The sequence below is a fragment of the Urtica dioica genome, chromosome 8, assembly GCF_054948205.1.
Source record: "Urtica dioica subsp. dioica isolate 48M chromosome 8, U.dioica_male_clone48M_v1_H2, whole genome shotgun sequence".
In the NCBI taxonomy this organism is placed as follows: domain Eukaryota; kingdom Viridiplantae; phylum Streptophyta; class Magnoliopsida; order Rosales; family Urticaceae; genus Urtica; species Urtica dioica.
In genome coordinates, this window is record NC_142763.1 from 2,068,608 (window position 1) to 2,080,720 (window position 12,113).

The 12,113-nt window shown below is 37.3% G+C and overlaps 1 protein-coding gene and 1 long non-coding RNA gene across 2 annotated transcripts; one reads left to right on the forward strand and one right to left on the reverse strand.

The window, feature by feature from the left end:
- Nucleotides 1-1,481: 1,481 nt before the first annotated feature.
- Nucleotides 1,482-3,956, reverse strand: LOC149387145 (uncharacterized). The gene has a single exon (XM_089623641.1). The coding sequence runs from the start codon at nt 3,662-3,664 to the stop codon at nt 1,751-1,753; it is 1,914 nt and encodes a 637-aa protein (XP_089479767.1). The 5' UTR covers nt 3,665-3,956; the 3' UTR covers nt 1,482-1,750.
- A 5,824-nt stretch (nt 3,957-9,780) lies between these two features.
- Nucleotides 9,781-11,015, forward strand: LOC149387146 (uncharacterized). Its single transcript, XR_016300588.1, has 2 exons — nt 9,781-10,021; nt 10,794-11,015. It is a non-coding gene; the product is annotated as an uncharacterized LOC149387146 (long non-coding RNA).
- Nucleotides 11,016-12,113: the final 1,098 nt, after the last annotated feature.

Genomic DNA, 12,113 nt, shown 5'->3' on the forward strand with positions numbered 1-12,113 from the left:
AAATATTAGTTATAAACAATAATGAAAATTGACTATTGTGCTAAAAAAATATTATAATCTCGACAATTTTTCTAATTAATTTGTTTCGAATAGCTAGTTTGTAACTTATCTATATGAATATGGTCAAAAAAATTTGTCGTCAAACTTTCATGGGCCAGATAAATTTCAAATTGAGAGCCCTTTTAACATTTTTTCGAAGCCTGCTAACCCTCCAAACTCAGGGAGGAAAGCTAGCTGGGTAAAGAATTTCTTAAAAATTACATGGATTGAACAATGTTACTGATTATTATATTATTATTATTTTTGCATCAATACGGATTAATATGTTGTTATCAACAATGTCTACAACATTATTTAGCTTAATAAACGAGGCTGATATTCCCTGAAATTATCTCGACTATCCAAGACATTTGCTTTTTGGTAAGTTCGTCTCTTCTGCAATTCTCACAAAGAGAGAACTAAGACGAACTATTACCCTTTTGGAACAAATTTCTGAACTGGGAAATGTTGCTATATAAAAGAAGGATACAACTTGGGTGACAAATGCACTCTCAGAGACACGAGTTCATTTTTTTGCCTCAAAAGTAACTTTGAATATCCAAAATGGATATATGATTTGCTCTTTAATTACGTAAACAGTAATGGCAAAGTGAACTATGAATCAATAACGTTGGGATGTAATATTCAGTTAAAAGTTTCGGGCTTTTTCTTCTGAACTAAAAAAACAAGCATCACCAACTCGTATCCAATTTCAAAAAGGTCCACGATAAGACTAAATGAAACAGCTATCATGGTCAAGGAAGAGGGAATTTATGAACTGTGCTTGTTGAAGACACACAAAAAAAAAAATTAAAAATTAAAAAAATTTAATTAAACTACAGAACCTTGGTTAGGAAAGAACAGATTTGAAAATGAGAAAGGTCAATCGTATCTGTGATTAGTGAATGCACGTTTTGCAAGTGTACAAAATCGCCACAAGGTTGTACCTTTATCAAATACTGAACTCTACATTTATGTTTCTCTGCTACATGGTTCTATACATATTCCATTGTATTACTGCGAAATTAAGCATAGCAACGCACCAGAAACTTACCTAATACTTATTCGACCAAAGAGATTATCAACCATAATCTGGCAATAGAACTAGTCAAACCTCTGAGGAGGACTGTCGAATCTCAGTGCTTGAAGCTTGTTCTAGTTCGAGCCAACAGAAGGGCACTATATACCCCATTCTAACCTCAGTAAAATAGCATTGACATTCACAACAAGAACATATATTGCTTACCACCTAATAACTAACTTCGTTTTTTTTCCTTCGGTCATGCCACAACAAAATTACATAACAAGCAACAGACCTTCCTGGTAATTCATTCCCTGCAACATAAACATTTCAAACACTCAGAGCAACCTGCAAAAAACCACAGCATGATAAACAAGAGAGGCAATTAGCTGTTGGTAAACAAGAATTGCAAGTTGTTCAATACTGAACGCTTATTCTGCAACTTGACTTCGAAAGAGTTCAAGAACATGCCTTCGTAGCAGTAGACTATTCACTAAGAGCAGCTCAACAAATGCCCTCTAAAAAACCAAAGCTAATAAATACAACACAAAACGCTAACCAAAACGCGAGAGCCAGCCTTTAAATTAAACATATCAACACATACAAAAAAAGGAGAGGCTCTCTACACCATTGTTGGCAATAACTTAAAAAAAAAAAGAGGTCCGCGAAGAACATACTACAACGCTACTACTAAGCAGCCTTGACCTTTTCATCCCCGACCGCATTCAGGATCGGCAAGCTACTGAGAAACTCGTCGAGACCCTCGAAGAACCCTATCCCCTCGATGTTATCGTCCTCTCCGCCGCTGCCGGCGTCCCTGTTCCCTGTCCCGTTGGCCCTGTTTGCGGCGGCTCTCCCAGCTCCGGCGGGCTCGTCCGAGTCGTTGTTGAACTCGACGTTCAAGTCCAGCCGGCCCCAGTCGGCCCCGCCCCTCTTCCTCGCCAACTTCGACTTCCTTCCCGTCTCCGCCGAGGCCGAGGCCGCCGCCGCCGCCAAAACCACCCCTCTCACGGCCGGCCTCTCCGCCGCCTCATCCTTCCTCGTCTCTCCGTTCGCGGCCAGACTCTGCCTCCCCCGAGTCACCCTATCGGACGGCGGCGTGCCCGAGTTCTTCGCCCCCTTCTTCGCTTTCCCTTTCCCTTTCCCTTTCGAAGAAGAAGCCTTCGACTTCTTTCCTCCACCGCCGCCGCCGCCGCCCTTCCTCGTTTTCCTCCAATCGCCGTCGGTCTCATCGTCCTCGTCGTCGGAGATGTCGATCAGAAACTCGTCGTCGTCGGAGTCCTCGTAGTCGTCCTTGTAGACGACGCGCGGGGAGTCCTCGCGCTTCCGCTTCTCCTTCGCGGTTCCGGTTCCGGTTCCGGTTCCGGTTCCGGGCGTGCCTTTGTCCTGAACCGGGGCAGCGAACATGGGCGAGAACGGAGACCATCCCGCCCCGGCCGCCCCGGTCTCGGCCTTCCCGGAGGATCCCAAGGGGAAGAACCCCCAGCAGCAGAAGTAGTTCGGGCCGGGCTCGCCGTCGGGGCCGATGGGCGGGGCGGGGATCGGCCCAGCCGTGAAGGCCCTCTTGCAGGTCTGACACCTCAGCACGCAGTCCTCGTAGGCTTTGGGGTACTCGTAGAGGATATAGCAGTACGGGCAGGCCGTCCAGAATGTCGGGCCCTCCGGCTCCAACGGCGGAGATTCCTCTCTCTCTGGAGACGCCTCCGGCGATGGAGGCGCAGGCGGTGGTGGTGGTGGTGGTGGTGGCGGAGGAGGAGGAGAGATCTCCGGCGGGCGAACCGCCGCATTGTTGAGATTCGGCAAGTCATCTTCGACCACAGCTGGATTTCTGTTGGGAGGGCTTCTTCTAGCCGCAGCCTGGGCTTGCTGTTGAGGCTGAGCCTGAGGCTGTGGCTGCTGCTGCTGCCAGTGGGCGCGAGGTTGCAGCGGCTCCGGCTGAAATTGAGGCGGTGGCGGTTGCTGCGGCGGCGGAGGATTCTGGTTGAAGAACTGGTGTTGTTGTTGGTGCTGTAGCTGATGAGACTGATGTTGATGTTGTTGATGATGCTGGAAATGAGGCTGAGTTTGGGGTTGAGGCTGATGATTGTTTCGTTGGAGGAATTGGTGTTCTTGCAAATGAGTGTGATTTTGAGTTTGGGTATGAGCGTGGGACTGAGCGCCGGCGGCGAATTCGTACCTGGAGTAGACGGCGAGCTCGTTGTCGAAGAAGGACTTTTTGGAGGGGTTTGAGAGGACGGACCAGGAATCGGTGACTAGTCGGAAAGCCTCGTCGGCGTAGGGGAGGCGGTTGCGGTGGGGGTTGAGGATCAGCGCGAGGCGGCGGTACTGGTTCGCGACCACCTCCAGGTTGTGAGTGAACCGCGGGAGGCCGAGGATGGCGTACCAGTCGCGGTGCTGTTGGCCGGAGTTTCCGATCCGATTCTCGCCGGCGGTGAGCGTGTCGGCGACGGCGACGACGTCGTCCGCCGCGGACTCCAGCCTCGGGAACGCCTCGCGGACGCGGATCGCGAAGCTCTTCGCTCCGAGGAGGTCCCTCGCCGCCAGGAGCTTCTCCGCCGTGCCGAGCCACCGCTGGGCTTCCTCGCTCGCCAGCGATCTGTCCATTGTCGTTTAGGGTTTCTCAGACCTCGTTTCTTTCTCTCTCTGGTTGGAATTTGGGGGAGATGTGTGTGAAATGACGAGAAGGGGATTTGAGTCTTGGCTGCTTTGACGTTTTCTTTAGGGGTATTTCAGGTATTTACCAGGTCTGACTCTGACGAATCTGGTGTAGTAAAAACCCGAGATGAGATGAGATGATGAGAGAGTTTTCAAGGGAAAACAAAAAAAAAAAGATGAGATGCGAGAGTGATGTACTTTATCGAGTTACTACAGTAATGCTTGGTTGGCTATTTTATGCACTTGTTTTTCCAAATCTAGTGAAAGTCAGTCGGACAAGTAGTAGCAAGTAGGACACTGAACTTAAATTTCTTTAATTTACAAAATTACCCTTGCATAATTTTCAAAAGTACTTTTCAATTTTTTAAAATTTATTGACTTTTTTCACGGTAGTTTACAATTAATTTATCGTGGTTATTAAATTACCACAGTTCTTCGGATTACTAGCTTTGGTTTATTAAAAAAGACCTCGCCTCTACTCATGTATCTCCCTCCGAAAATAATTCTTTATCTGTCACCACCAAAAATTTGAACGACAAAAGTTGCTCACTTTCCACACTGCCTTTATCGCAAAACACGTTTTAAAATAAAAGATTAGATCCACCACCACGTGTGAATATTGACAGCTGGGATCTTTGACTGGGTAACAAGGCCCGTTTCTGAATTTTACTGTGTTGGGTCACCAAACAATCTCTCTAGGCCCGGCCCACTAACATTGCTCACTTCATGCAAATTTTAACAAAATATTTAATTAAAAAAATGTCAAAACATTTTTATAAAAAAAAAAAAATATATATATATATATATAAACCTAATGTCCAAAAGCCAATCAGAAAGAAAATAATTCATAACTGAAGTTATTGTATTAATAAATCATTGAAAGGGTTCATGAGAGATATGTGAAAAGAATCTAGAGAAATTGCTCTATTTGCCACTCTTTTGATAACTTTTTCCCACATTCCACTAAAACCTTAATTTGTCCCAAAATGCCACCATGACAAGAGTAAAAAGTCAAGTTTGCCCTTCACTATCTATTTTCTTTACAAATTGGCAGACTTCTTTACTCACCCATTTTCTCGTCCAGTACATAGGTCTCAGTCTCTCTCTCTCTCTCCTCATTCGTCTATCTCTTCTCTCTCTCTCTTCCAGTCCATCTCTTCTCTGTCTCTCTCTCTCCCCCATCTCGTCCAAGCTCTCTCGTCCAGATCTTCTCTCTCTCTCTCTCCCCCACTCTCCCCCATCTCGTCCAAACTGAGAAAACTCGTGAACACAGCTCAAAAAATTCGTCGGAGGAGCATTCCGAATGTCAACCCAAAAAAAGAGAAGTTGCAATCCACGAAATAAAACCCTAGGTTCGTTTTTTTTTCATTTTCCGGTTATAAAAAAGCTTTTCGTCTTGAAATAATGAAGTTTTTGTTGTATAAAAGCATGGGTTTGTTATGGGTATTTTTTGTAATTTTTGAAAGATGACGTTCATTATTTGTTGACATCTAAAGTCAACATTGTTGACATCTAAAGTCAATCTCCAAATAATAACTCTGTTTACTTTTTTGTACGCAGTGATGGATGATATTTATTTATTATTCAAGCACAGTGGTACTTGGGTTGAACCTGGTCGGTATCACGAGAAAGGATCTTTCGGAATCGTGGTGCCGTACAACGTCAACTTCGCTAGTTTGATGCAAATCATTTACACGAACTTGCGTAAATCACCATCCACTCATACTGTTGGTGTTGCATACTCGATGGCTGGTGCAGTGCAGCCTGTTGAGATAACCAACGATGACACGCTCAAAGGTTTCTTATATTTGCGGAGAAGACGAGAAGATGACATGGAGAATTTTCAATTGATATTGGAAGTAAATGAAAAACAATCGGGTCCCGATTCAGCAGGGATTGGATCAACTCCCAACAGCCGTGGTAGTGGTTGGTATTGATACTCGGATTGTTGACATATCTATGTCTCTGAACATGGGAATCGGTCTTGTATTTGTCTCTGAATAGATATCAACAATGTTGACATCGACGATGTCAACATTGTAGACATATATGTCAACATTGTAGACATTGTAGAAATCTATATCAACAGTGGACAATGATGTCTACAATGTAGACATCTATGTCTACAATGTTGACATCTATGTCTACATTGTTGACATCTGATGTCAACATTGTAGACATCAGATGTCTTCAATGTTGACATCTATGTCTACAATGTTGACATCAGATGTCTACAATGTGGACATAGATGTCAACAATGTTGACATATATGTCAACAATTTATTGTTTTTATTTCTTGATTCTCATATCATTTCCTTATCTGATAATCTTTATTTTCAGGGTTGGTCGGGATTTGTTCCCGAAGGGAACATTGTAGACCATAATTTCAGTTTTTCAGGGTTGGTCGACAAGGATGAATGAGCTAAATTGATTCATAAACTCTTATTTATTTAATATAAGTTTTTGTTAAAATTATGGTACTTTAATGATTATGGTATGTAAAACTTTAACTTAATCTTAGTTTTTTGTAAAAATTATGGTACTTTAATGATTATGGTATGTAACTTTCCCATTCACTCATCGTGTATGCCTTTGCGGCACCGTAAAATTTCCACTTCACATCCTTCGAAATCCCCTTAAAAGCAGTCTTCAAATTACCGGCGAGATGAATTTAAATTTAGTTCTTCACTTAGGCATGCAATTCACATCATTACACATATATAAAACATAGTGTAAATAGACATATTAAGCAGTTTCAAGCATTCAAGTCATACAAAAACTCATACAAAAATATAAATATTACGAAGTTTAGACCAATGATGTGAGAAATTCATCGTCAGAGTCATTTCTTGTTGATCCTCATCCTCCTATAATAGAGAAGTTCCTCTCTCTGTGTTTTCAGCATAAACAGTTGTGTCCCCTTGGGCACGACTTCCATAAAATCTCCTTTTTTCTTCAACTGAGTCTCCCAGTCGTCTCCGATGATTTCTTTCATAACACTTTCGAGACACATGATCGGACCCGATTCAGTTTCACTACAAAAAGTATCCAAGTACCATATGTACTCAGCCTGGCTCATTTGAAACTCCGTGAGTTGTGCATCACCGAGTTCCGATCCGCTTGCCTTATTAACATCAATTGACTACAATTTTAGTAATTGTCTACAATTATAGGTATGAATGTCTACAATCATAAAAAATAATAACAAAAAATCAGCTTTGCTTGGCATCAAAACGTACCTCATTTTAAGAACATTTTCTCTTTCGGGGCTCGAAGTCGTCATAGTTTGTCACCGGAGATTCAATGGAGTGTTTTCCTGACATTTCTGCATATTTTTGACAATATTAGAGTCAACAACGTTCATTAGTTGTAGAACAAAAACTCACCATCATGTAATGCAAGCAAATGAATAACTAGAAAACCTACCAGGAAGAAAAGAAAAATAACAAGGATAAACTTAGTCAGCAAGAAAGGGTTAAGAAATTCAATAAACTTCAGGCCACAAAAAAAGCATTCAAATGTCAACAATGTTGACTTTAGATGTCAACAATGTTGAGTTTAGATGTCAACAATGTTGACATAGATGTCAACATTGTTGACATCTGATGTCAACATTGTTGACATATATGTCAACAAATAAGAACGTCATCTTCAAAAATCACATAACATACCCATAACAAACCCATGCTTTTAAACAACAAAAACGAACGAACCTAGGGTTTTATTTCGTCATCTTCATTATTTCAAGACGAAAAACTTTTTTATACCCAGAAAATGAAAAAAAAACGAACCTAGGGTTCTCTTTTATTTCGTGGAATGCTACTTCTCTCTTTTTTTGGTCGGAATGCTCCTCCGACAATAACTGAGCTCCTCCGACGAATTTTTTGAGCCGTGTTCACGAGTTTTCTCAGCTTGGACGAGATGCGGGAGAGTGAGGGAGAGAGAGAGAGAGAAGATCTGGACGAGAGAGCTTGGACGAGATGGGGGAGAGAGAGAGACAGAGAAGAGATGGACTGGAAGAGAGAGAGAGAAGAGATAGACGAATGAGGAGAGAGAGAGAGAGACTGAGACCTATGTACTGGACGAGAAAATGGGTGAGTAAAGAAGTCTGCCAATTTGTAAAGAAAATAGATAGTGAAGGGCAAACTTGACTTTTTACTCTTGTCATGGTGGCATTTTGGGACAAATTAAGGTTTTAGTGGAATGTGGGAAAAAGTTATCAAAAGAGTGGCAAATAGAGCAATTTCTCAAGAATCTAACATATAAAATATATTAAGCAGCGATAACTAGTTCGATCTAGTCGTAATTTCATACATATTTCAGTCGTGAGATCTTAGGTTCAAGTTTCATGAGTTACATAAATGCACGTCTCTAAAATTTATCATAAATTATATAAATTTGACTAATAGTATCATTTGCGTTTTGCACGCTAATATATCATCTAATCTTGATCAATAATGTTAATTCTCAAAATATATATATTAAAGATAATAAGTGTTTATACTTTATATATAATCAATGAAATAACTAAGTTTAATCTTTAAAAAAAACAACAAAAAAAGAGAAATAACTAAGTTTAAATATGTGAACCTAAATATATCATTTGACGCTCTCACAAATGTGACGAGCGTAGGTGCGTGTGGATGCACTGCACTTATAGTAATATTTTTTACGTTAATTTGTATTTGTGAATAGTCTTGTCGTTTTTCGTTTCATACGAAGAGATTCGTATCGTCTGGATGGTGGCTGTCGTTTTTTTTTATAACTATATTTTTTTTTTGGTTGTTTCTTTTTCATGAATGAATACATTTATCTAATAAATCAAATAAAGTTTATAAATTATTCTCTTCATGTATTTGTTCCACTTAGTTGCAAGAACCGCAACTACAAATATCTGTCTAGATTGTATCCATTCAATTTAAATTATCTAAGCCAGCACAATTTGGGCCGCAGTGACTCACGTCTACCGACATATGTGCACCATAATCAGTTAATTTAGGATATAAATTTGTATAAATTTTTAACTTGTTCCAACAATCCAACCAAATATTCAAATATCATTTACGATGCCAATTTGAACTTTTTTGAATTTCATAAAATCGACATGTCAATATCAATGAAAAATTGATAAGTATGCTTTTTCCAATAAAAACTTTGTTGATAAGTATGTTTTAAGTTGTTTTTTTAACATTTTGTTTGCAGTTGCAAATGAAAAGTGAATTGAAGACTTGTAAGATAAGTTAGAGCCAAATAAAAAATATAGCGTCATCCTCTAACTTGGGTTGTAAATTGTTATTTACATGTGGCAACTCTCTTTATACACCACAAAATTATCCCTAAATTATCTTAAAAATATTTATAAAATATATATATATATATATATATATATATATATATATATATACAAGCGCTTTGTCCCGGCGTTGCCCGGGAAAATTTGATTATTTATATTATAATAGATTATCTGTAAATGATTTGCAATTGTTGTTTGTCCATTATTTTACAATTTTTTAAGATATATGTAAATACATTTAAAACTAACTCATATTTAAAAAATTAAAAGTTTTAATCATGATGAACATTAAACTTATAACTAACCAATATAATTAGTCATAAGTCATAACTTATGAGTTCATGATTCAGTTTACATTAATTATATTAGTCATAATAAAACTAAATTATAAATTTTAATTAAATAATTATGTTAACGATATTACATAAAAGGTGTAATTAATATAGATTTATGTAAGTAAGTCTGCATTTTTGACAAATGTGGTTGTTTGGCTACGCCATTTTGTAAATATATTTAAAATATTTTAGTGGGACAATGGCCATTTTGTAAATATATTTAAAATATTTTAGTGGGACAATGGCCATTTTGTAAATATATTTAAAATATTTTAGTGGGACAATGGAAAATTTGGTTATTTATAAAGCTACATTGCTTTCCTGAACAATGGAAAATTTGGTAATTTATAAAGCCCAATAGATAATAAATTCATAAAAACAATTACAAAGCCCAATATGATATAAGCACAAAAATGCAACGTGTCTTGTTTATAATTAAAAAGTAAATGACGTGTCTTCTATGTACGTTTCCTTGCTCAAGGGTTTGATATCGCTGCATAAAATCGATTGTAAGAGAGAGAAAGAGAAAGAGAAAGAGAGAGAGAGAGGGAGAGACAGAAAAACGATCCGAAAGAGTAAGAGACGAAAATGAAAATATCGATCGGCAGAAGAAAAAAAAATTAGAAAGAATGAGATGGCAAAAGAGAAAGAAGAAGATGGCCAAGCGATTGTATTAAGGTAAAGTTTCGATTTTAAAGAACAAATTTTAGGGTTTTATTTTTCTTGATTTTTAAAGAGCAAATTTAGGGTTTTATTTTTGTTGAATGTTTTTCAATTAAAATTCGTTATAAGCTTTGGTTATGCGTTTGATTGGTTAAAAATAAAATCTTGATTTTTAAAGAATAAATTAGGGTTTTATCCCGTTTTCGAATTTGATGGTGATTAACTTTTCTTACGCGTTTGATTTTTTCCTTCTACACATGCCTTGTTAGAGAGATGTTAAGCATCTAATAGGCCTTCTTGTACAAACGTTTCAACCATTTGTAAAGCTTCAGATCAATTCAACAAAGAAAAAAATATTTTTTAAAACTCAAAACCATTTATTTTTAATCAGTAGAACCAAGTTGTTGGACCCTTGGACTCTACATTAGATATACACCGAAAATACTTTTGTGATGAGACTTGTTTCTTTGGAGTTCTCTCATCTGACATTACAGCAAGGAAACAGGAATTAAAATAGCAGTTTCTTGATAAGTTTAGTTTAATTTTCTCCGAAAGACTTAATATTCAGATAGACTCTGTGAAGATCATGGAGTTCTCGCTAGAAATTATGCGTTGATCTTCAAATTATTTGGTACCTTTACAGATTGCGAGTTGATATCATGGTGGTTGCTATTCAATTTAACATAGGAGTGTGAATGCTATTCAATTATATGACTTTTTTTAACACTTGAATTGATGTTATATTTTGATCTGGTGCTCTTGGATGAGTTTTAATTTTTTTCTACAGGTCGATGTCTTTATATAGACAAAAAAGAAGCAAAGTGGAGTAGCTGAAGAGTGAAGAGTCCTGATATATCCATCAAGATCTAGAGCGTAGCCGAAGAGTCCATAAATATCTGGAAATTTCGGTGGCAGAACTGTAACTAAAAATTTTAGTCATACTACTGTCAGTAGTGTACTGTAGAATGAACCGAAGATTCGTATATAAAAAAATGTAATTTGATATTTTTGTAATTTTGTAAGTTTGCAATTATCCGGAATAGTCTAGATTAGAAATTAGACCCTAGGATAATCTAGATTAGAAGTTAGATCTGTTCAGTGGCAATTTTGTAATTTCAGAGAATTTCGTAACAGTATTTAGTCTGTTAGTAATTTCAGAGAATTATAAGGGCGTTTTCGTAATTTCAAAAGATTGCGTAACAGTGTTTATACACTGGATGAACAGTAAAAGGGGATTCCTCTTTATATATATCTATAGCATAGATAATAAAGAGGAGGGGATTCTCAACTTTTACCCACACGCCACCACGTGGCGTCGCCAGGCGGCGACACGTGGCGGCTTTTTTTTTTTTGTTTTTTTTTTTTTTTTTTTTTGCCTGCCTTTTAGCTTCTTTTTTTTTTTTTTTTTTTTTTTTTTTCTTTTCTTTTCTTTGCCTTTTCCGGTGGTTTTTTTTTTTTCCTTTTTTTTTTTTTACCCTGCCAGCCTCCTCTTTTTTTTTTTTTTTTTTTTTTTTTTTACTTTTTTCTATTTTCTTTGCCTTTTCCGGTTTTTTTTTTTTTTTTTTCCCTTTTTGCCTTTGCCTTTTTGGGGGTTTTTTTTTTTTTTCAATCTATTTTGTAAAAAAAATTTTATGTATATTGTTTTTTTCCTCCCTCTCTCATCAATATATTTTGTATAATTTTTTTAATTTTATAATCATAATTACTGATGCTATATTATATTATATCAATAACATACATTATTTTGAGTGTATATTAGTATATTGTTTTTTTTCTCCCTCTCTCATCAATATATTTTGTATAATTTTTCTTTATTTTATAATCATAATTACTGATGCTATATTATACTATATCAATAACATACATTATTTTGAGTGTATATTAATTTTATATTTTCTTTATTAGATTATCTTTCTTTTTCTCTTTGATATTTATTTCCCTTCACCTTATATGTGTCTCCATATTTCATTAGTTCGTTTTTTTTCGTTTTTTTTTTTTTTTCCAATCTATTTTGTAATTTTTTTATATATATTGTTTTTTTCCTCCCTCTCTCATCAATATATTTTGTGTAATTCTTTTTATGTATTTTATAATCATAATGTATGTT